Here is a 24,392-nt window from a genome sequence, read left to right as displayed (position 1 = left end):
GCCCGGGACCATGCGGCGGGCGCGGGGGCTGCGCCGCCGCGGAGCTCTGCTCGCCTGCCTCTCCCTGGGGACGCTGCTGGCCCTCGCCGACGCCAAGGGTGCCTTCTACCCCCCCGCCGCCCCCCTGCCCTACGGCGGCAGGTACAGCCTCTACACGGCCGGCTCCAGCCCGCAGCTCGGCCCCGGCAAGCCCGTGGGCAAGCACAAGTAAGCGACCCTCTGCGCGTCCCCGGCCGCGGCCGCGCAACCGATCCGGCGGGCACTGGCTGCGCGGCGGGGCTTTCCGGGCACGGCCTCCCGTCGAGCATCCCTTACCGGGCACAGACCGCGGGCACCGGCTACCGGCCACACGTCTGGGTTCAGCAGGCAGCATCCCCGGGGGACCCCTTGGTGGGTACCCAACCCCCGGTACCGACCATGGGTACCGGCCGCGGGCGTCCCTTGCTGGGCAGCGGTCCCCCGGGTGCCGGCCGCGGGCGTCCCTTGCCCCACACCAGCTGCCGGGCACTGACCACGGGCTGGCGTGCGGGGCTGAAGCGCCATGTGCAGGGCAGGGGTGTCCCTTGTGTCTCGGTGCCCCCCCTCCGTGTAGAGCAAGGCTTGGGGGGCTGCGTGCGGTGGGAGACGTGTGTGCTGCAGTCCCATGCGGGACAGGGCTGGGGGTGGTGGGGATAGGATGCCCATGTGTGGTTATGGGATAGGTGCATGTACCTGTTCTGCATGACACTGGTGCAGGGCTGTGATGTGTGGGAGGGGAGGATGGCAGCGCACAGACCTACGCATGAAAATGCAGATTGGTTTGAAGGGAGTTTGCTCGTTTGCTTGTAAAGCACAGACTTACTGGAGTTTAAATATGTTTTCAAGTAACCTGGAAAGCTCAGGCAGATGAGGAATGTGGGCTTTACACATACTATAGACTTTTTCCATTCAATTGCAAAAAGACTGTTAACATTGTTGGGGGGCTTGCTTCCCGCCCTGCTCGTTTGCTAGAACCGTTTCTGTCGGGAGTCTTTGAAAAGAGGAGGATGTGGTGTTATGAACAAGCTGAAATGAATAAAGTAACATTCGAGACGAACAATACTGGCAGTGCCAGTGAGAGCTTTCCAAAACTTGTAACATTTTCCAGCTGCTCACTCTTAAAACATCAGGCTGGAGCTATAAAACTGCTAGCCACAGGTGGGTAAGAAGGAAAGGGGTTTCTGAGAAGGAGAGTGAGTCAGAACCACCCTAGCCCAAGTAGTCACAGGTAGGCAGCGTTTATTAGTAGCGGCTAGTAGATCTGCCTGTGTTGGCTACTAGCTTACTTGCAGAGGGGGTCTGCAGTGTGTTTGTAAGTAGATCCTGGATTTATGGATAGACAGTGATTCTGAATTTCCACATGCACACGCACACATGATCTCCCTTCCCTCCAGCTAAGAAAAGTGGCTGGCCTTCACTCTCTCGTGGCCCTGTGCATGGATAAATGACTCACTTTTGGAGGAGCAGGGAGCAGCACAGATCCCTGCACACCCTCTGAGCCTGGCAGCCTCTCGCCAGGGCAGAGCCCCTTGCGTCTGGGCAGGCTGGAGATGTAGGTCGCTGCCGGGAGTTGTGGTGCCCATCCCAGGAGAGCAAAGAGAGCCCTCGGCCAGGGGCTGGGGTAGAGGTGCTAGTGCTGCTCCTGGGGGCAGCAAAGGGGAATGCACTGGGGGTGTGGGGTCAGGGGGTCCCCTCTGGGAAGGAGCAGAGAGAGACGGGGTGTTGGAGGGAGGATGAACCTGCTTGCACCTTGCTGCTTCATGGAGGGAGCTCCTGCCCCACGTGGGCTGTTGGAGGTGGAGGAGCCTGCTCAGGGCATCTGAACAGGGGCACTTGGGGGATTATGGCAGGCCTTGGCATGGGTAGGGGATGTACTTTGTCTTCACGTGTTTGCCATTGGTGCTTGTCCCTCCTTCACCTATCTTTCCCTATTCAGGTGAGCCAGAGCCCTGCTGCTCTGTCCCCAGAGGGTGACAGTGTGGGGGCTGGGGAGGGCTGCGCACACCCACCCGCTGTGCATGCACACACACGCTTGTGCACGCTCACTCCCCCAAACAGGAGACACTGCAGTCCTCCCCAAACCCTTCTGCTCCACTGTGACTGCCCCAGTCCCTTCCCTCGCCTCCACCTGCCAGATGTATCTCAGCACCATCCAGCCCATCATGCCAAGCCCCTGACTGCTGGGCTGAGGCTCTGCAGCTCATTTCTCTGGTCAGCCCCAAGGCTGCTCTCCGCAGGCCATGCAATGGTGATGCCAGGGGACTCTGGCTGCTTCCCAGCCTGTGGCCAGGCAGCCGAGCTGCAGCAACCCCAACTCACACGGGGAGAGGCTGGTCCTCCCGCCTCACTGAACACCTCCCTGCACCTCCAGCTCGCGCTGGCCCATCTGCTCCATCCTGCTGACCCTCCGTCTCTGCCTCACCTCTGTTCTGTGTGCCTGTGCTGTCCTCTCCTCCCGCTCTGCCGTCTGCCACGTCCCTGTGCCCTTAATCCCTGCCTCACTGCACATCCCTGCTGTCTCTGCCCCTGTGGACCAAGTCCATCTGCTCCTGCTGACAGCCCTGCCTTCAGCTGGAAGAGCCTTGGCCTCCATCTGTCCCACCAGCACTCCCGCACCCTTCCCATGCAGCCTTCCTCCCGGCCACCTCACCCTCAGCATCTGGGTTTGCTGCTTGGCTCAGGAGTGGTCCTGTGCCTGGAGCTGGCTGGTACCCTGTGGCACCCAGCTGCAGGCATGATGGCAGAAGGGAAGAGGCTTTGCTCCTTGTACCACCCATTCAAGGGATCTGAAGAGGTTTCCAGCCTCCATCCGGCTTGGGACCTGGGTTGTGTCCCTGCCTTCATGGTGGAGGGAGCCGAGATGCTGCAGCCCTGCAGAGCGGCCAGCCTGCATCTCCCCTCCCTCTGCTGACTGTAGCATCACACTTGGTCCGAGTGTGACAGTACCCACAGCACGGTCCAAAGGCTTCTGGGCTGGCCCTGGCACTGGCAGCACTCCAGGAGCTGCAGGAGGACAGACCACTGCTGCCACACACTGCTGGAGCTATTTCTGGGATGCTCTTCCCATGACTGCTGCTGCTGGTGGGGTTCTGCTTGTCCTCCTGGCTCATCTCACCACCTAGGCCATGCTGTACTCTGGGGCTAAGGCTCTGGGTGACCCTAGCACTGGTGGCAACATGACCATGACCGTGACAGCAGCAACTGTGCTCAGCACCTGGCCTCCGGCGGTGCGGCAGCACTGCAGACCTACCTGGTAGGGGCTCTGGGTTTCTTGCGGACAGTGAAATTGCCAGTGAAACATCAGAAAGCAAGGGTGCTCAGCCTATTTCCAGCACCAAGACTGATTTCTCAGGCAGGGCTCAACTGCCAGGTGACCACAGCTGGGGGAGGACCGGCTTGGAGGCATGCTGTGGGCCAGGCACTGCCTGAGGCTGAGCAAAGAGCCCAGCACAGCCGAGGCGAGCAGAGCTGTGTTGAGGGTGCAGGGATTTAGCTGCACCCCCTTAACCCAGAGGAGATGCCTGGACCCACCCAGAGCAAGGAAAAGGCTCCTTATTGCTGAGGGCTGGCACCCTGGCACCCGGAGGGCAGCTAGCAGGACTGCGCAGCGCTGACTCCCATGGGGGCTCTTGGAGGCAGTCAGGTGAGGGCAGGGGAAAGCCGGGGTGCACGGGGACACCAGGAGCAGGAGCCAGCTCACCCAGCCTGGCCAGACCAGGAGCACCTGCCTGCCCCTTGCCTGTGCACCCAGCAACAGGCTGGGCACTGGGGGACTTTGTTCTGTCCCCACTCCCTGCATTCCCCCACTGCTGTCCCTGTTCCTCGTGGGTGGGGTGGGTGATGCCGCCCTCCCCAGCAGCTGCACAAGCTGGGGGGGGTCTCTCCAGCTCCTTCCCCCCACAGAGACCTCACAGGCAATGTTAAGGGCAGGCAGGCCTGCCTGGGGGCTGGTTGAATAGCCAGGGCGCTGCTATCTGCTGGGGCAGGGGGTGACGGTGTCTCGCTGTGCTTCCCCCTAGGAGCTACTGTGCCTATGTGGTGCAGCGCAATGTGACGTGCACGCTGCAGGACGGGGCTGAGAGCTACGTGAAGGCTGAGTACCACAAGTGCAGCTGGGGACCCAAGTGCCCGGGGAAAGTGCTGTGAGTATGGGGGACACTGGGGCATGGCTCCCTTCCCCTCCCAGCTTCAGGTCACAGCTCTTGGGCTCCCGAACACCCGTGCCACCCTTCTAACCATGAATCTCCACTTTCCAGAGGGCAGTGAAAGGGGCTGAAGGGCTTATGGAAGGGCAGCGGTGCCAAGAGGAGGCAAGACGGGATCAGTCAGGAGGGAGAGGGAGCTCTATCCCTCATCAGAAATAAATCAGGAGATCACAGGAAGCTGGGGGGTGCATGTGCACGTGTGCAGGGAAGCATTTTGTCACAGACCTGCAATTTAGCGGAAAGATGGCAGCTGGGTGAGAGCCTGACCGAGATGAGGAGGAAACGGAGCTCGTGGCTGGGGATGGCTCAGGGCTTCCTGCCCCAGGAAAATATTTGCAAAACTCTCTGCCACCTTGTCAGTGCTGAAGGGAAACACCCTGCCGTGCCAGAGCCAGAGCCGGGACAGAGCGGACACTGGGGCTTTGTGCTTCGCCACCCTCCACAGCCCCTGGCTGGGGATGCTGCTCTGCACAGAAATGCTGCTCTCCTGCATCCTTCCCGGGCCTGCTGAGAGCAGCAGAGCTGAGCACCAAGGAAAATGGGGCTGAGAGGGGCTTTTGTCGGAGCCTGGCACCCCTCCTGCGGCACCGGCACACAGTGCTGTAGCTGGCCGGGACTCACCATGTGCCAGCGGTGCCATGGGCTCCACACACAGCCTTTCCCAGCAGAGATGGGCTGTTGGACCCACTCGCTGACTTGTTCTTTCCTTCCTCCCATCACAAGTGCTTTAGCAGCATTTGGGGACTTCAGGACATCCTGCAGCCGCTGGTACCCGTGGACAAGATCCCCAAAGCCTCTCCCATCTCCACAGTGTCCACTGCTCAGTCCCTTCAGCCCTTCAGACAAAACCAGGGTGAAGCCAGGGTGTTTTCTGAAAGCAGCTGGACCCACAGCTGCACTTTCTGCACACCCTCGGATGCTGCATCCCTGCATGAGAGGGAAACACGGTTTTTCCACGTGCTAGGGCCATCAGCTAACGTTTGTGCAGCTGCAAAAAATACTTCCCCTTGCTGCCATTTGGAGCAGGGGGAGAAGGGTTCGGAGGTGCCAAAGGGCTCCAGCATTACACAGAGAAGGTGCCCTGCCCTTCTGGATGCCATCCTCATCCTCTCTTCACCCCATGACAGTGGCTGGCTGCAGCAGTCTCCTGCTGTGGTATGTCCAGGCAGGTTTCTACACACTAAGGCAGAAGGAAAGTCCATAGAAACTCAGCGATGCTTGTGAAGAGGAATAACAAAAAGAAGAGCTTGTTTTGAAACTGTCCCATGCCTTTGGGAAATTGTTGATGTTGAGAAATTTCGGAGTGATTCAAAGAACAGAGGAATTGGGTTTGTTTTCTCCTCCTGCCCTGCGGTACGTACAAAGGTGGCTGTGTCACACTGGGAGTCGTGTGGAAGTGGCATTGCCGAGGGGCTGCAGCCTGGGCTGGAGCTACTGAGCACCTGGGAGGGGACACGGATGGCAGGGGCTTGGCCCTATGTGCTGCCCTGAGTGACTGGATAAGCGTGAGTGCCTTACGCAGCCCCTCTCTGCAGCACAGACGGTTGTGCTGCCTCCTCCGAGACCTTCTGCTGAATGTGCTGGAGAAGAATAAGGGCCTGATTGTGCATGTTCTTGCAAAAGAGCAAACTTCAGGATTTTCAGGCCCTGGTAAATTCAGATTGGAAATTTCCAAAAGGCAGGTTCAAAGCATTGGCATTTCAGAGGTGGTAAGAAATGCGCTGTCTTCAGCCCTGCACAGCTCAGCTCGGCTGGTGGGGGGAGCATGGGTGCTGGCGGGGTCCTGTCTCAGCCCTGCCACCTCATGGAAAAGTGCCATGGAAGAGCAAGGAGCAGCTGAGTCCTCCCCCCTGGGCTGGTAGGGACCCCACACAGAGTGAGAGTAGAGAGGGAGGGTGTTAGTGTCCCACCGGGCAAGGAGGTGGGCTTGCACCCTTGTTTGCTGTGCATGGGGGGATCAATGTTGTAGTGCCCGAAATGGTGATGGAGAAACCTCCCAGGGCATCCCAGTTGGGGCCAGGAGGAGGTGTAAGGAGCCATCCCTCTGTGCACACCACACAGCATCACCCCAGTGAACCTCGCCGGGGCTCTGATGCCCCACTGCCAAAGCTCTATCTTGCAACACCAGCCCAAGCCACTTAGGCTTCAGATCAAACTGATGCCCTCCACACATAGAGAAAATACCTTTCCAAAGGTATTTCAACCCTCCTGAAGGCTTCGGGACAGGATTACAGTTGAGAAGAGGATTTTTTTACCCCACTAGGAAATTCTCTAGGTCAATTCAAAGTGCAAAACACACTGACAAGCAGCCCAGACCCCTCCTGGAAGTGATCTGTTCTTGCAGGGCTTTTGCAATCACTTCCATCATTTCATCTTGTGCTCTCCTGGGCCAAAAGTTGCCAAACTGTGTGGCATCTGTCACAGTGGTCATCTATCAGTCCAGAGATCAAAGCAATACACTTATAGCTGCTCTTCCAAACTAACAACAGGAGTCCCAGTATAAAAAAAAAGAAATCCAAAAAAGACATGTCTCCAGAAAACAGATACATAAATAACGGCTCTGTTCAGATAGTCCCTTGTCATGCCTGGGCTGTTTCTCAGGCTCATCTAGTTGTGTTACCAACTTGGTGGGGAGAACTCTTCTCTCACCATGTGCTGTCACACCTGCAACTTGTGGTCCAGTCCTGGAGAGGGTGGGCACATGTTTCTGGAGTGCTGGTTAATGAGCTATGTCCCTGGACGGGTGCTGTAATGCTCCACTGAGCTATGGTGCAGCAAGAGCTCTTGGAGGAGGTGTGTCATGGTCTGCAGGTGCAGCACATGGGTCTCAGCCAGGCTTTCCCATGTGCCTGGATTTCCCACACCCAACAGGACCCATGATCCTGCTCTTCTCTATTGCTTGACGTTGAGGTTGCTCCTCTAAATGGTCTTCTCTCTTCCTTCCCTCTCCCGGAAAGGTACCGCACCTTCTTCAGGCCCAAATACAAGATTGGATACAAGACAGTGACCGAGCTGGCCTGGAGGTGCTGCCCAGGCTTCATGGGAGAAGGGTGCCACGACAGCCCAACTGACCAACCCGGCCTTCTGCCCCAACATCCCAGCCCTAAAATGCCTCCCGGGCAAAAGATGTTTCCAATCCCCAGACTTCCTCCCTATCCAAAAAGCCACCCTGACCTGTTTCCAGGACCAAAGAAGAATCAGTACGGTGAGATCTCGCTCCTGCTTCACATCCCCAGATTGCCACACCACTGGCACGCTTGCAAACCTCCCAGTTCTTTCTGTTCCAGCACAGGGCATGAATTTGGCAAACCTTCAGTGGGTGACGTGCTTTCTGATCAGAGACCTGACATTTGATTGCTTTGAGGATCACTTGCTTTTTTAATCTAGATTCTTTCAAAACATGCCATTTCAAAATTGCCTTTCCTCATTGCTTTAAAGCATTTTCCCATTAATTTGGGGGTTGATAGAGGGCGTCTCAAGACGAAGTTCCCCCCGGCTGTTCTCATCACCTGCTGTTGAACTTGGGAGCGTAGGGCTTGATCCCAGGAAGAGGGTCTCCTGACCAGCTTAAGAGATGTAGAGGAAAGGAGGAAGGGTGGACTGATACTTCGCTGAAATGGCAACAAGAGGGAGGCAGGAGCTAACGTTAGTTAGTATGGAAAAGGACTCAAACCTAGAAGATAGCCAAGGAGGGAAGTTAAAGGAGGACCAGCCCTGACTGTGCCCTCTCTCTTTCCCTGTGCAGGCAGGAAGCTGCCCGGCCTCTTCGGGGACCGCCTGGATCGGCTGGAGGAGGAGGTGAGGCGCCTTTCCCAGTCCTATGACAGCCTGCACAACATGGTGAGCGGCCTGGGGGATCGCCTGCGGCTGGCCATCCAGGAGGATACTACCAAGATGATCGGCTCCCTGATGAACAGCCCGGGCACGCCTGACTCGACAGTGGGCTTTGGCATCATTCCTGATGGCCTGGTGGATGTGGCGGACAAAGCCGACATCACCACGTACCCTCCTGTGGGGGAGATCCTGACCAAAGTGACAGAGGTGAGCGACGTGCTGAAAACCAAGGCAGATTTGCTGCACGAGGTTCGTGGCATGGTCCTGGACCACGACGGGCAGATCAAGCATCTGCTGGAGTCAGCCCGGCCCTCACCCCTCACGTCCATTGACCTGCTGGAGGAGTACGTGGACACGCGGCTGAGCAACCTGCGTGGAGAGCTGCTTGACGGCTTCGAGAAGAAGTTGGGGAAGATCCAGACCACGTGTGATTTCCGGATCCAGGAGGTGCGGCAGCAGTGCGAGGAGGAGAAAGCTGCCAACCTGCGGCTGCAGCAGACGCTGGACGGGAAGGAGCTAGAGATCAAGAAAGAGATCTCCCAGTTGGAGACCCAGATCCAAGGGCTGACGGTGGTGGAAAGCTGCTGTAGCAACCTGGACTACCTCACTGATCGCATGAACATCCTTGAGAAAGGCCTTCACAGCATCTCTGAGTCCCAGAAGAACTTGCACTCACGGCTGGATGGAGAAATCTCCACTGTCACCCTAGGAAACCTTTTTGAAGGGCGCTTTGAGGACCTGGAAGCCAGACTCAATGCTACAGAGAGAGAAACGGGGAGCTGCTGCTCCGGTATAGAGGACAGCATGAGAGGCACGGTGGTGGCAGAGGTGGATGGCATGAGGACTGCCTTTGAAGATAAAATGCAGACCCTGGAGGACAGGTTCATGACCATTGTAGGGGAGCTGAACAACATCAGTTCTCCTGTGGGCATGGACGGAGCAGTGGTGCCCGTGCTGGAGGGGGAGCTTGCCAACATGAGGAAACGGACGGACGAGACACTCGAGGTGTTGCAAAATCGCCTCATCACGCTGGAGAGCACTTGTTCCCTGGGCTGCACCTCCGCCTCCAAAGATGTGGAGACCTTCCGGACAGAGATTGAAGACTGCCAGAACAAGAACCAGGACCTGCTCCTCCGGATGGACAGCAACTACGACCTCCTGCGCAAGCTGAACGCCACCATCCTGGAGATCCAGCGACGAATCGAGGAGGAAGCATCGGGGGCTTTGCAAGGGGAGATCACCTTGCTAAAGATCAACCTGAACACTGTGAGCAAGTCTCTGACAGGGCTCAAGGACTCTGTCTCCCAGTACTCGGACACCATGACACACATCAACTCCTCGCTGGATGAGCATGAGCGGAAGATTGAGGATGAGGTCCACTCCATCCAGGAGAAAGTCAACGACCAAGGCTCCCAGCTCTTCTTCAGCAACCGGCGTGTCCTGAATCTCAAGGGAGACTTAGAGCGACTCAAAGCCAGGATTGTCAGTGATCTGAGCTCCTGCAAGAGCGTGGCCCAGGACCTGCAGCAGGAGATTGCTCACTTTGATGACCGGGTGGCCCGGGTGGAGAGCGTCTGTAGCAGGCTGGGTGCCGTTACGGGGAGCCTGGATGGCATCAGGGATGAACTGGAGAAACACACGGGCAGTCTGTGGGACTACATGGACCACATGAATGGCACCTTGGCTGCCCACTCTCAGGAAATAACGGGTCTGAAGGACAACCTGCTTGACTGCCAAGCCAAGGTCTCTGAGCTGGCGGAGCAGGTCGGCCACTTGGAAGAACAGGCGGAGGGGAAGCAGCATTAGCCATGCTGCCACACACTTCTTCCTTCTCCTCCCCATGAAGGACAGGATTAACTTATATCACACAGACTTGCTCCAATGTGACAACAGTTCTTGGGATAATTTTTTTAATGAAAAGATAAATTAAAAGCTGCTACAACCCCTTTTTTTAAAAAAAAAAAAAAAAAAATATCTTGTCAGCCCCACTTTTCCGTACTGTTACGGTACTCACCGCCTGATGCTCAGCAGCTGTCCTGACCCTGGTGCAGCAGGGTCACTGCCTCCTGGCTGGGGGCGTTGCTTTGGCTCCTGGGCTGATGACCCCAGAAGGACAATTCAGGAGGAAGCTGGAGGCGGGAATTTTTTTTTTATTTTAATTTTGTGGATTTATCACTTCTTGAAGAATAAAACCCTGTAGTTGTCAGTTGAGGAATAGAGTTTCTCTGACCTAAAGACCACCTGCATCTTAATCCAGGGACTGAGCAGAGCCAGGGCTCCTTACAGGGAAAAAAACCTCACCACAGGAATTGCGGATTTCAAAGAACACACGTATTCACACACCCCTCTGGGAGCTGCCTTCCCCTCTCTGAGATGGCAGCTCTCCTCATGTACGGTAAATCCATTTATACTACTCATTCCTTCATGCAAACGCACATGCCTTACAGAGCATATGAGGATATGCATTAGGAAAACACACACGCATATATATATATATATGGTATGCATATGTATATTTTTGAACAATCCCCTGTCATGGTGCTCATCTGATTGCAAAGTTTCCTCTTGCTGCTCCTGTATCCGTTGCCATATTTCGAAGAACCACACTGAGCAGCTAAAAACCACCGCAGCAGCATCTGGGGGAGGGCCCCGCAGTCCCTCAGGGCTGCCGTGCTTTGCAATCCCACTTCGCTGTGCTCTCTGGTTACACCTGAGACTGACATGAAGGGTTATTTGTGTCTTCCCCAAAGAGATGTGTGTCCATAGGTGCCTACAGAGACCAAGGTGGGCATGGAGCAGTCCTGTCCTCCAGCTCTACTTCTCTCCTGTTTTATTGCTTAAACTGTGAACGTGGTTTCCCTCATCTCATCCTGGGGCAGGAAAGCTACAGCTGCTCCAGGTGTGAGCATGAGGCTCTCCCTGTCCGGCAGTGCGGGAGCAGGAGCCTGCATCCTCCTCACGTTCCTCTGAGCCCGCTGGGATGCCAGCAGCCCTGGGGACCCACACCAACATGGAGCACCAGGAAGGGGGAGGCAGGGTGCCTTTGAGAAGACCTCTCGAGACCTCTCCACAGCTTAGCCTGGGAACGAAAAAATTATTTATCCAACTTGACTCTAGTTTCCCACAAACACACAGGCTGGAGAAGGTTGTACATGTTCCTCAGCAACTCCAGCCTTGCCCTACGGAACAGGCGCCTGGACCGTGTGGGCTGTTGCACACTAAATCCGCCTCTCCCGGGGAGCCCAGCACGGGTGTCCTCTGCTGCTCAATCAACAGGGACTTCATTACCAGAAGGGATGAAGAGGAAATTAAAGAGCCTCCATCTTAACAGGTCTGGCACTTTATAGCAGAGGAACATATTTTTCTATCAGCTCAGCGTTGCAGCTCACGGACCCTTCCACACCAGCTTGCCTTCAGCTCCCACCTTGTGCCCATCACCCTCACCAGGCCATCCCTGCTCTTCTGCACCACAATTCCCCGCCGGTCCCACAAAGGAGCAGCTCTGCGCTCTGACCAGCACAAAGCAGCAGCAACTCCCAGCAGAGATGCATCTGGGCGCCATTTCTCCTCCATAAAAACTGGATGAGCTCCCTGGAACAGATGCTTCCAGGCTGAGGAGGACCACAGGGATCACTGAGTCCAGTTGGCTGCGTCACATTACCCTGATACAGTAAAAGCTCTTTCCCCTGCCAGAGGAGCATGGGCCATCAGCTGTATGAGCAGGGAGAGGGGACCTGGCCTCCCACCACTCGCTCACCCCTGCCAGCTCACAGGCTGCTGGATGCTCACAGCACCAGAAGCTACTCTTGCTGCTCTGGGCTTTGCTGATTTGGAGCTACACTACAGCTGCTGAGACACTTCTCCAGCTGAGGAGCAACCTCCAACTGCCTTTGGGCATCCTGCAAAACCTGCTCTTAGACAACAAAATCTATGTGTGTTGTCCCCCCCCCCAGCCCACGGAAGGGGTCTCAAGCCAGCCCTTGGCACTTTGCGATGGGCCCAGGGAGCCCTTGCCCCACAGGAGCATCCTGCCCAAGCCCCCTCCCCATCCTCTCACAACAGGGAGAAAAAAAGGCTGCAGCAACCAAAGAGAAAATTAAGCCAAGGGCCAGGCTCATCCCTTCCCAGGCAGAGCTGGGTTAGAGAGCAGCTGAACAGCAACAGCTTCCTCCAGCACAGAGGGAGCTGGGACTGGCCATAACAAAACTAGGACAAGGAAGAAGTCTGACCTTCCAGAAAATGGTGCTATGTTTGGACTATTCCTGACTAGTCACTTGAAGCTATGGACAGTTTGTATTTCAGTTCTCAGCTATTCATTTTTAAAAAGTGAAAGGAACTTTGTACAAAATAGGGCATTTTTTTAAATTTTTTTTTTTTTGCTTGCAGAGAAGGAAGATGGTGCCTATGCAGTTGTCCTTGCATGGGCAGCTTTCTGAGGCAGTTGATAACTGATCCTGTTAAAAGGCTATGTTTTATTGTTTTTAAAACCTTGTACATTCGTTCAGATTTTAAAAGCTGAAAAAGTGTTTGTACTGGAAAGGAAAAAAAATAAAGTATTTCTTGCTGAGGTTTCCAGGATCAAAATGACTTGTGTGGCTTTCAGAAAAGCAGAGCTAGACTTAAAGCACAGAGGCAGGCAGACTAGATGATTTACATTCTCACCCATGGTCAGGGAAGGAGAAGGTGGATGCCAAATCGGAGGAAGGAGCCCAGCAGTGCTCCTGCCTGTTTTGTTTTATGTAGTTACAGCTGAGAGCTCCCAGAGCAGGGGCAGCAGGCTGGATGAACACCCAGCAGGGCTGGCAACCAGATTTCAGAGAAGTCCCCCACCCAGCACGGAGACAGGCTGGTCGAGTCCCAGCCCAACCCTGCTTTAGGATAGCTGAGGTTTCCTTGAACGCTCCAATACAGGGGCACAGGAATAAGCTCCTGCTCTAGCGCAAGATCGTGGTAGCCTACTGGCACAGGAGAGATTCACCCCATGCACACACACATAAAGCCAGGGTTTGCTTCCTGTAATAAATCAATTTTGCAACATTACCTGAAGGTAGCAGGCAAAAAAATAAAGAGAGTCCTCTTCTAGTGCAGCTGCTCCACAGTCCAAGGAAGCTGTAGGTCCTGCTCCCATCTCCACCAAGACCAGACCCCCTTGGCAGGGCACTTCAGCAGGATAGGATAAACTCAACCACGTTTGTAAAAATGACACAGAGCCTGGCTCCCACTTCCATGCACAGGGCTACAGCAGACAAGAGGCAGCCTGGATTAAGGCACTATTTATTAATTGTTGCTGTTAGTGACTATTAGTGAAGAAAACTCAAAACCCCAGCAGCTTGCATCCACCTTAATGATTTGTTAAAACATGGGACAGCTCCAATCCATCAGCTACTAAACTGCAGGTAGCTGGACTGTCTGGGAACAGTGGTCATACTGGAGATAGAAATAGCTATGCCAGAGGCTCAACAATAAATTAGACAGTAACCCATCACCACCTTTAAAGAAAGAGCCAGGCTTTAAAAGTGTTAAGAACATTAAGAGAAGACCAAGCTTATAGGAATTTCCATTTAGTAAATGGAGTTTTTGTAGAGTCAGAGCTCCCTCTTACCCCTCTTTGGCCCCCAGAGAAGGGGTGTTTCTAGTGCAGAACATGACCCGTATTAGAAGTGCAAAATGCCTGAGCAGCAAACAGGGAGGAGGAAATGCATCTGGAGCATCCAGTCCTGGCAGAGGACACACAGGAGAGCCCTGGGTCAGGTCTCCACAGGTAACGGGGTCAGGAGAAGTCCTCCAAGTCAACAGCAGGCAGTGGAGGTCTCCAGTAGGCAAAGTGGCTGTACTCTGGACACACCAGAGCGATGCTCCCACTCTGCCCCAGGGGAGGGAAGATCAGCTCCACCAGCTCTGACAGCCGCTCATACCTATGGGGGTAAGAAACAAGTTGCATTGGGGTCGTTGGGGCTTTGTTTGCTTTTCTACCCCATGAGATGCTTCTCTGGGTCAAAGCCAGGTTAACCCAAAGGTGCCGAGGAACAAGCACATCGCTTACGTTGACTTGTGGTTCTTCATGAGCTCCTGGATCAGCTCTCCCTTGGGGTTGACCGTGAATATGCGGCTCTCCGGCAGGCCCACTTGCTTGTAAGCGTAGACATCCTGCCCAAGGAAGGCCAGCCATGAAAGCTGCAGGAAGGCACCACCGCCACTTCAGCCCGAGCCCTCCCTCTGCCCCAGGAGACCCACTCACATTCGCTCTGTTCCCAAAGGCTGCGTAGAAGGGCAGCTTTGTGGCAAACAGGTTTTGGATGTCCATCAAGCAGGCGATCTTGAACACCTCTGGCTTCTTCTCAATGACCTCCCTGCAGCACAAGCAGCATGCACAGAGCAGAGGTCAGAGTGGCAACAGCTGGCCAAGACTGTGGGCAGCCAGGCTGTCAGGGGCTCAAAGAAGTGATTTGAAGGGCAAGAGAGGTTTTATGCACCGGGAGTTCTGCTGTGAAGCTCCAGGGAGGGCAGGCAGTTCCCCTCCTGCCTCCTACGAAAGGCATCCTGCAGCAAGGAGGCCAGAAGCAGTTTAAGGCTGTGACATCCCTCAGTGTTGAGCTGGGGAAGGGGGGTGCTGTCCCCAGGGACACAGGAGGTGCAGGGCTGGGGAGGAGGAGAGGATGCGGTACCTGTGGAAGGCGGAGAAGAGGCTGCTGGGGGCGAGCAGGATGGGGCCCTTGGGGAGGGCACAGCCTTGCTCGTTGACCCATTTGAGGTAGCCTTTGGTGATGTGTGCCATGCCGATCGCCCTGGCTGAGCAGTAGAGGAACTTGTAGCCATTCCTAGAGAGAGCACAGGGAAGCCCTCTGAGCTGTGCCCTGGACAAAGTGTCCTCCCTCTCCTGCTCTGAGGTGGAGGAGGAGGAAGAGGGAGGATGAGGCTGAATACCTGGCCTAAGCCCAAACCCTGTTCGTCCCTTCAGCAAGCAAGGCGGCTTCACAAACAACACGACTCACTCACCCTGAGACTCCGGCTAAGACAGATCTCCGCCTGCCTCACTGCTGGGAAGCCGCACCGGCGGGGGACCCCGTATCACCCTCCAGACCTTCCCAGCAGCCGCACGCCCATCCCGGCTAGAAAGCACCCTTTGCTGCTTGGTACCCATGCAACCGGATGGGACCCCCCAGGCCAGCACCTTTATCACACCGGGCTGCCTGCAGCTTGTGGGGGGCTGGACACAGCCCCTGCAGACCCCCGAGCTGCCAGCACGGCTGGATGGGCAGCTCGGGGAGAGGGGGTACGGCGCTTTTGAGGGCTCGGAGGTTGCAGGAGACAGCCGAGGTGGCAGCGAGGGCAGCCCCAGCCCCGCAGTAGCCCACCCGCAGCCCTCCGGGGAGCGGGAGCCCCGTGTCCCCCACCCCGGGGCCGGGACGAGCCATCCGCGGGCCCACAGTGCCTCTTAGTGGCCACAGGTGCCAGGGACGGAGCTGGAAGCCGGGCTCCGCCGGGTGCGGGTCGGTCCCCGGGGGTGTGGGAAGCGGTAGGTGGGCACCCAGAGAGGCAACCGGCACCGGTCCGCGGGGCTGGCGGTGCTGGGCGGACCCCCGTGCCGCTGCTGCACAGCGACCCAAAGGTATTCGGCTATGCCTGTGGCCTCCCAGGTGTAATCCTGTAAGATTTCACCTCCTTCAGTGCTCAGGTACATCGCCCCAGCAAAGCCTCCGCTGACACACGCTCCTCCCAGGGAAGGCAACGCAAGCATCTGCTCCGAGCACCCAGGGGACGCCCCCTGCTTTCACCCCCCAGCATCATCCAGACAGCACAGCAAGCATCAAGCATCAACCATCACCGGCGGCAGAAAATTAGACTATTTTGGCCAGCATCAGTAAGGAGCCCTGAATCTGTCTCCCACTCAGCCTCTCCTCCATCATCCTTCTGCTTCCCCTTGGCCTCAGTTGAAGCGATACCTACAGGTGGATTTTGTGGAAGAGCTTAGCAATCCCATGATGAGTCCAGTCTTTTCCCAGATGCGGCAAGATGTGCCCAAGAGCATCTGACCTATAAGGAAAGGAGAGCAGGTTAGGATGATCCAGCCTGGTGGGTACATGGAAGGCAATGGGGTTTGTGATCCCTCCTGGCTGTTTATGCAAGCCTTGAAAGGATACTTTCCCCTAACAGGTGGGAGCAGGGCTCTTTACTTGGTGATGGTGCCATCGATGTCCGAGATCACCACCTTGTCATCCCAGTTCCACAGGTAGATGGTGGCCTCACAGCGGCACGTGCCCTGGTACTGAGTCGTCACACTGAACGCCACCTCGTTGGGGCCATCCTGCAGTTTCAGCTTCCCCTGTGGCAAAGTGGGAACAAGTGTGGTGTACCAGCACTGATTTACACCAGTCCAAGGCTTGCCAGCTGGCCGGACTAGAGACCCCAAGCCTCTACAGGGTGGCCACCCAGGGTGAAATACTTGGATGCCCTATAAAAACATGAGGTCAGGAGTAGAGAAATCCCTGTTTAAGGCTTGTCTCACCCCTACACACACAAACAGGCAGTGAAGGAGGAGTAAAGTACATACAATTTGTTCAGAGGAGAGCCGCAGGGATTTCTTGTAGGTTGGCAGAGATTTCTGTGTAGGGGCATCCATTGCTAACACGTCCCTGGAGTGCAGGGGCTCATCGTCACTGGATGACCCCTCTTCCTCCTGCCTATACAAAGAATGGAAGAGCATGTTGGCTTTACTCTCCAGACCATGGCTTTCCCCATGAGTACCAGGGCAGATCTGGAGGCGACCCAGGACAACCCACCCACCGGGAAGCAGCCATGAAGGAACTTGGCTGGACCGGGGTCAGCCAGAGCCTTAACAGAGCTTTCTGCCCTCACACATTAGGTAGATTGGGAATAAAAGGTCATTTAGGAGGAGAAGAGATTGGGAGCATGCACAGACTCCTAAAAGTAACCTAGGAGGGAGGCACTCACCTCTGCTGAGCAGAGTCAGGCTGCAGCGTCCCTATGTTGGCTTTCCCTGGCCTTGACTGCTGCTGCAGGCAGAGAGTAGTATCATTAGCATGTCAGTGCCAAGGGCAGGAGCAGAACCTGCTTTGCTTTACTGCCATTTGGAGCACCGATACCAGAAAAGAGGTGGCAATGCATCCCCCTGCCATCATAAGGACACTGCCCCAGGGAAGAGGAACCACAACCTGGTACTGTGGTGGGGCAGGGAGATCAGCAAACACATGTGGTGCCTGGGCTGTGGCACGAGGGGCATGTGACAAGAGGTCTCTCCATTACAAGGTCCACATTACCACTTTACCTGGTGTTGTTCTGCTGCTCAGGCATTAACAGACTCGAGGGGAGAGCAGCAAACTTCAGAAGTCACCTCACCAACAGGTCCCTCTGGCTGCCCTCATACTCAGCCTCAGACCATTCCCAGAACCCTGCTGCTCTCCTACACCCACCCCTGCCAGCCATCAGAATGACACCTGTCCCCTGGGGACACAGTTGTCACAACCACTGCTGCAAACACACCTCCTCTGCTGGGAATTCTTTCCTCCTCCAGGAGAACCACCACCTGCTGCCTTTCTTGGGCATCTTCTCCTTCACCAGTTGGTCAATGGTGCTCTGTGAATGTGGCAGAATACAGGATGAAGTCAGTGTCCTGGTTTCAGCTGGGATGTAGTTAACTGTCTTCCTAGTAGCTGGTACAGTGCTATGTTTTGAGTTCAGTATGGGAAGAATGTTGATAACACTGATGTTTTCAGTTGTTGCTCAGTAGTGTTTAGACTACAGTCAAGGATTTTTTCAGCTTCTCATGCCCAGCCAGGGCACCTGACCCAAACTGGCCAACAGTGTATTCCATACCATGTGACGTCCCATCTAGTTTAGGAACTGGGAAGTGGGGGGGGCAGGGTTTTTCGCCGCTTGGGGACTGGCTGGGTGTCGGTCGGCGGGGGGTGAGCAATTGCCCTGTGCATCATTTGTACATTTCAATCCTTTTATTACTACTGTTGTCATTTTATTAGTGTTATCATTATCATTATTAGTCTCTTCTTTTCTGTTCTATTAAATCGTTCTTATCTCAACCCAGGAGTTTTACTTCTTTTCCTGATTTTCTCCCCCATCCCACTGGATGGGGGGGAGTGAGTGAGCGGCTGCGTGGTGCTTAGTTGCTGGCTGGGGTTAAACCACGACAGTCAGCCCTCAGCCCAGGGAGGCTCAGCTGCCAATAGGCTAAGGAGACCCTTGCCCAGGCAGGGTTTCCTTTGCCAGATTATTCACAGGGTAAGATGTGTGACTCCTGCCACACTGTGAGCTGAGGTGGTTTTGGGGTGAAGGGTACAATGACCAGTTCCCTTCATGCAGCTTGAAAAAAAAGATCTGGATGCCTTATTCCATACAACCCCAGCCAGGTCTACAGAGCCCTGGAGCGGGCTCATGGAGTCCCAGATCCTCCAGACTGCCAGGGCCCTTGGCTCTGGCCAGCCTTGCACAGATTCAACCATCAGAATAGGAGATTTTTGACAAGGAAATCTCTGCTCTCCAGGTATCAGTGGTACCCAGGTCCCCAAAAGCCACCCTGAGGTCCTTCTGGGGGAAAGGACAGACCTCAGGGTTTGTGGGCTGGAGTGATGTTCAGCTCTGCCCGAGACTGCCCACAAAGCCCCAGATGGGTAGCTTGGCCTCTTGCAGCCCCACCGCACTCTTCAAGCCCTGCTGAGAAGCATGGCCAGTAAACGTGTTGTGCCACTGACCTCAGGAATGTTTCTCTGGAAAGCCTGCAGGGACAGGACCATGGGAGCAGCCACTGCCCAGTTGTAATACCTGGAAGAAGCAAGAAAGATGAGATCACCAGAACTCCTGGAGCAAGGGCTATTTTCAGATCGCCATCCTGCAGCATGGCCAGAAGGTCCCCTCCCACAACTACTGCAGTATAATCACTGTCTGGGATGGAGTCACACTCCTACAGGAGCTTTTCTGTAGGGACAAAGGGGCCACACTGCTCATCTCGGGATGAAGTGACAGGAAGAGCAGGCCACTCACTTCTTGTTGATCAGTATCACCAGGTTTGGGTCATCGATGAGTCCTGGATTCTCAGCAAACTGCTGGTAGGACACCATGTGCTTCATGAACTTCTCTGGTGGGAGAGCGGCTGTGTCATGCCAGTGGTATACATAATGGATTTCAGGACAGCAGATTCCCCCGCCCCTCCCACCTACCGCGGGAGATCTGCCTGCTGCCCCCCAGGCCTCCGCACAGCGACAGGGCAATCGCAGGCATCAAATCAGAATCAGAGTCCGTGGGACTGTTGGCAGGCAAGTCGGATGGCAGCTGGACACACAGGGGGTTGCTGGGGTCTGCCACAGGCCTTGAACTCTGCTCTGCATCACTACCAGCAAGAAAAGAAACAGTGGCAACATCAGGCAATAGCTTTAGACATACCTCTATCCTTTGCTCTAAGGGAATTGCTCAATAAGGTCTGAGCTTGGCCAGCTGGGGCAACCCATACCTCCTGGGGAAATAGAGAGCCACCTGCTCCTCATCCAGCTGGGAGAGGTCTTCCAGGTAAACGTCACTAGGACCCAAGTGAGGACTTCTTTTGATGGATCCTCAATGCACAGACAGAAGGGAAGAGAGCTTAACTGAATCACATTTCCAACCACCTCAGCATCTATCAAGAAAGCTAACAGCATTTTCCTCTATTATATTCGTATATCATATAAAGAAAGCATCTGTTTTCCTACTTGAAAAGCTGCCTTAAATCAACAGCGACGAAAGTACCTCAAGACACCTGCACAGGGATAAGACCACTTGCCAAGAGGACACAAAGGACAGGCCAAAGTCTTGCCTATGTTCTGCTATGCCAATCTGAAGGTGCTGCTTGAAGTTAGTACCATGCAAGATAACACTTTGTGATCTCCCTCTCTGTACAATGAGGAATCCCAAGCATCTCTTCTTCAGGGATACAATTTTGTTCTGAATTTGTGCTGGCTGGAAGAGTAAGGTTGGTTAGGACAAGTAACAACATAAAAGTCCTTAAATACACCATCAAGGGAGACATACGCATGCTTCGCTGTGATTTTCCACCTGACTTGGTGTGCTTGGGATGAAACACACATTAGATCAGGTGCCGCCAGACACTTCAAGTTAAGGTAAGGTCTACACTGCTGAGAAATCTTCTAAGTATGCAAAAGCAGAGACATTCAAGGGTGGACTTCAGGGAACATAAGGCAAGAAAGCCTTCCTTGGAAGCTGGGTGGACACTGAAAGGAGGAAACCTAAGGAATGTCTCTTCAAAGCAAAGGAGCTGGTAGCACATGGAGAAGGTAAAGCAAACATGTCACACCTTGAATACCCAGGGCAGTCATGAAGGAGTTACGCTGAATGAACAACCCAGCCCTCCACCCAAGTCAGATACATCTCTGGGCTCAAACACTGCTTCCAGCAGCACTAGTCACCCACTCACCTTGTCTCCTCTGACTTTCCAGCTGGGGCTCAGGGGCCTCCAAGCCCCCTGCAGCTCCCTCGAAGGGCTCCACATCTGGCTGAATGTCTGGCACAACACTTCTGCCTCCCTCCTGTTTCTCTTGTTGGGCTGAGGAGGCCTCCAACAAGCTCTCTTCCCCCACAGCACTGGGGATGTCCTTCAGTCTGGGGTGGCCATTCCCATCCTGGGGTGCGGGTAGTGGCTCAACAACAGACATAGCAGAGGAACAAGGTGTGCCCTGAGGTCCTGCTGGGCTTGAACCTCCTCCCAAACCTTCAGAGCTGGCAACAAGATGGGTTGCCTCATCCACTGGGACCGGTGTCGCAGAGACAGTGGTTGCTGCTGTAGCAATCGTCTTTGTGGACTTGGCTGGTTCAACTCGTTCAGATTTATTCACCTCAAGGAAAGCAGAACAGGTTTGAGGACGGGAAGTTGCCCAAAGCATCAGGCAGAAGAGGACAACGCCTCTAAGTCTGCCTGGCCACAGGGTTCTCTACTTTCTGCAGGCCTTTCAGACATCCCCCTCCCACCAGCTGCTAGAGGAGAGCAAGAACAGGGACTCACCTGAGGGAGCCTTCCCCAGGTCCACTGCATGTGGGATTCAGCCCCTAGAGCAAAACTCTCCTGCGGCCTGATCTCCAGCTCAGAGTCACTTTTGGGAGAAGATGGATGGCTCAGAGTGGGGCTACAAAAAGAGAAGGGAATGTGGACCTCATCTACCCTACAGCCCCATGCTTTCCTATTACAGCAGGAACCCTGTAAGGTTGGTTTCCCATAGAGTCAGTTCTGCCCCATAAGACTATCACAAATGAGCAAGACCTATAGGAATCTGAGGCCCAAGGAAGCAAAGTGCTATGCCACCAGTTGTCTAGAAGCAGCTCAGCAGCAGAGGCAGAAAGGCCCTGCGCACACAGGCTGATTCTGTCTGTAACCATGGCCAGAAGTATCCCTTGTGGGCTCTGAGCGTTCCTCCAGCCACACTATATCAGGCCAGGAAAACCCTCCTCTCATGACACTCCCAAATCCATTTTCCTTATCACCTTCCCAGCCACAAGGCACATTCCCAGCTCTCACCAAAGCTGAGCAGATCACCTTGGCTCTGCCCGTTACCTGTCCACAGAGGCCAGCTCCCCGTCAGAGTAAGGGTGCATCTCTGGGGACTGCAATGACCTGGTTTCTTCTTCAGGGAGATCAGCAAAGGAGAAATACACTGAATCACTGCAAAGGAGGAAAGAGGTCAGTTATGCTACTTTCAGGCACCAGCCTCCTCTCCTGGAAAGCTGGCAATACCCAACTTCACCATTTCCACTGGCTTTCTACTCCACAAGAGGCTAGGGTCCAATTTGGAAACACTTTCTCCATGTTTCAGCACTGCCGGGCACCACCGAGTGAACCTACAGGCTTGACCCACCACATCACCCTGCCCAGACCAAGCAGCTCACCTTGGGGCTGGCAGTTTGCACGGCTCCTCCACGGACATCTCGCTTTTGGTCTCCTCGCAGCCTTCTAACTCGGAGTCCACCACCTCCTTCCGCTTGGGCTTCCTCCTGCGTCGCCTCCTCTTGCGCAGGGTCGCTTCAGCACTGGAGGCCTCCTGCCCATGAGAGGGCTGAGCGGCATCCTCCGGGCTCTGCTCCGTGGGGATGGGGGATGTGCAGAGGCGGGAGGGGATGCTGCCCTGCAACAGGGATGGGAAGAGCCCATCAACTCCAGCACCCTCCTTTCCAGCCTGGCAGCTCATGGCTCTCGTCTATGCAACAGACACCACCAGCACAACCAACGCCACCGAGCCCTCAACTTGGGGGTGGTTTTGTGGCTAGGCCGATAAGGAAAGGTTTTGTATGTACAACACGTGAATAAAAAAAAAAAAGTAGGGCTATGCAGCCATAAGCTAAAGACATCTTTAACATCGGCAAGGAGAGGCAGGCAGGAGATGGCACCACAAGACCAGAATTACAAAAGCTGCAGACGGGATTCTGCTTTAGAGCCCTCTCCCTGCTCTCAAACCCAGCCCAAGCTAGCAGCGACCACAAGTCAGCCTGGGAGAGAGCTGCCAAGGTTTCTGGAAGCCACAACTAGTCTCATCCTGCCGCTTCCCAGTGGAGCGGGCAGCCTGCCACAGCATCTGGCTCACTCTCATCCCTGTCACAAGATCCCCCAAGAGGCCAACCTCCGAGGTATCTGCCTGGCTGGCCAGCAGCCATTCCCATTGATGGAGGCCAGTCTGAGATGCAGATATTTGGTCTAATGCTCCCTGAGGGTGCTCCAGTGCTCAGATCCTCTACACTGGTTGCAAGGTCCTTCAAGCAGGAACCTTTCTGGACACATGAAACATCAGAAGGGATAATGGAGTCACCGCAGTCCAAACCTGCTCCTTCCACCTCAAGCCTGCACTTCCAGGTGGTCACAGGAGGACACAGACCAGCAGCACCTCTTCATCACCAACCTCATTCTCCTCTGACTCCTGGACAAAGAAGGCCTCTCCATTGTCGCCCAGCTTCATGTGCAGGTCCACAGGCTCCCCATTGATTTCAATGTCGACCTGGTGAGGGGCAGAAGAAGCCTGTCCATCTGAACCCACTCACCCAAGAGTGTACAGGAAGGCACTTCCCCAGGGAGGGGATGAGTTGGGATTGCTCAGAGGGCTGACAGCCATCCAGCCTTTGAGGCAAGGGACCTCTCCTAACTTTCCTGGGAAGCACAGTCCTCTTTTGAAGAGTACGGGTTTCATTCAGGGGCATCCCCCCAAAAATTAGCAAGCACCCCTTTCAGCAGGGTTCCCATTCTCCCCAAACAAAGTTCTTCCATAACCTCTGGGTTATGGAAGATCCTAGGTCTGGAGACACCAGAGAGGAAGCATAATCCCAGGACAGGCACCACTTACCACCTTCTCCTTGGAGCGCAGCACACCCAGCTTCCCAAAACGCACGTGAAAAGGGGAGCACTGGAAGGAGTTATCAGGCTGCCTCACCACGACCACATCAATGCAGCCCGTCAGGGTGGCGGGATTCAGACCCCGGTACAGCTCCTTCACTGTGACAAAGACAGTCTCGGCAAGCTGCCCCACGTAGTTCATTGTTTGAGACTGCAAGTGAGAGACAGGAATAGACTCAGGTGGTGAAAAAGGGCTCCAGCAGCTAAATGCAATGCGAGTTTACTCTAGGAGAGTCATTTAACAGCTGCAAATACAGACCCATCATGGGGACAGGTAAGCCTCTAGGGAAACTGAGGCAAACACATGAAGGGCCTTGATGAAGATCATCCAGGGCCTCTGTGAGCACCAGAAAACAGGACAGAAGCCAGAGCACTAGTTATCACATTCAGCTTGGAGGAGAGAGACCTTTGCTATTGGGATGCACCATCACATCTGCCCCTTGGGAAGGCAAATACTAGCTCACAACAACACTTTGCAATCAAGCTGTCAACATCCCATTCAAACAAGAATTTGGTTGGCAGGAGACCTCCTGCTCTGCACTGTCCTTAAAAAAAAACCCTCAGGGCAGAGAGGTGGGAAGTCCAAGGAGCTGCTGCATACACCACATGCTCACATTGAACAGAATCCAAATCTAATGTTTCCCACTCAGAGGGGAAGGCATCCCACCTAGGCATTGCTGAATCAGCCAGACATGGCCCTTGTTAAAGCCAGAACTCCCTGGTCTCCATGTCTTGGCCCCTGCCGCCATTATTGATCTCCCCAGGGAATCCCAGCAAAGGGGCTTTGCTGCCTGGAGGGTACCAGGACAGCTCTGCAACTCTGTTTTCACAAGGCACTGCTGCACTCCAAGGTTGTGTGGCTCCTGGTTTTCATCAGCAAGAACACATGGAGGGAAAGCCTTGCCTGCTTCCCCCTCATCCTTTTGCCTGCTCACGTCCTCCAG

General features: G+C 54.9%; 2 protein-coding genes across 2 annotated transcripts; one reads left to right on the top strand and one right to left on the bottom strand.

The window, feature by feature from the left end:
• Nucleotides 1-10: 10 nt before the first annotated feature.
• On the top strand, nucleotides 11-9,863 carry EMILIN3 (elastin microfibril interfacer 3). The gene is made up of 4 exons (XM_010584105.1): nucleotides 11-207; nucleotides 4,038-4,160; nucleotides 7,181-7,428; nucleotides 7,969-9,863. The coding sequence occupies exons 1-4, from the start codon at nucleotides 11-13 to the stop codon at nucleotides 9,861-9,863; spliced, it is 2,463 nt and encodes an 820-aa protein (XP_010582407.1).
• Nucleotides 9,864-13,827: 3,964 nt separating this feature from the next.
• Nucleotides 13,828-23,605, bottom strand: LPIN3 (lipin 3). The gene is made up of 19 exons (XM_010584104.1): nucleotides 23,399-23,605; nucleotides 22,961-23,056; nucleotides 21,957-22,192; nucleotides 21,625-21,732; nucleotides 21,079-21,199; nucleotides 20,494-20,698; nucleotides 19,537-19,636; nucleotides 19,247-19,416; nucleotides 19,071-19,164; nucleotides 18,782-18,851; nucleotides 17,559-17,651; nucleotides 17,010-17,071; nucleotides 16,609-16,738; nucleotides 16,232-16,380; nucleotides 16,005-16,091; nucleotides 14,723-14,875; nucleotides 14,296-14,407; nucleotides 14,101-14,204; nucleotides 13,828-13,972 (listed from the first exon to the last, which is right to left on the bottom strand). Exons 1-19 carry the CDS (start codon nucleotides 23,588-23,590, stop codon nucleotides 13,828-13,830), a joined length of 2,427 nt encoding a protein of 808 aa, XP_010582406.1. The 5' UTR covers nucleotides 23,591-23,605.
• Nucleotides 23,606-24,392: the final 787 nt, after the last annotated feature.

Source organism: Haliaeetus leucocephalus, unplaced genomic scaffold, assembly GCF_000737465.1.
Source record: "Haliaeetus leucocephalus isolate CR32 unplaced genomic scaffold, Haliaeetus_leucocephalus-4.0 Scaffold933, whole genome shotgun sequence".
Taxonomy (NCBI): Eukaryota; Metazoa; Chordata; class Aves; order Accipitriformes; family Accipitridae; genus Haliaeetus; species Haliaeetus leucocephalus.
Note: the sequence above shows the minus strand (reverse complement) of the source record. Positions and strands in the feature narration are given on the sequence as shown.

Coding starts and splice junctions, on each gene's coding strand:
- LPIN3 (XM_010584104.1), bottom strand. CDS start 23,590: ATGAACTACGTGGGGCAGCTTGCCGAGACTGTCTTTGTCACAGTGAAG. Junction 23,057..23,398: donor TGCGCTCCAAGGAGAAGGTG/GTAAGTGGTGCC, acceptor GCCCCTCACCAG/GTCGACATTGAAATCAATGG. Junction 16,381..16,608: donor GGCTCTCCTCTGAACAAATT/GTATGTACTTTA, acceptor ACTTTGCCACAG/GGGAAGCTGAAACTGCAGGA.
- EMILIN3 (XM_010584105.1), top strand. CDS start 11: ATGCGGCGGGCGCGGGGGCTGCGCCGCCGCGGAGCTCTGCTCGCCTGC. Junction 208..4,037: donor AAGCCCGTGGGCAAGCACAA/GTAAGCGACCCT, acceptor GCTTCCCCCTAG/GAGCTACTGTGCCTATGTGG. Junction 7,429..7,968: donor ACCAAAGAAGAATCAGTACG/GTGAGATCTCGC, acceptor TTCCCTGTGCAG/GCAGGAAGCTGCCCGGCCTC.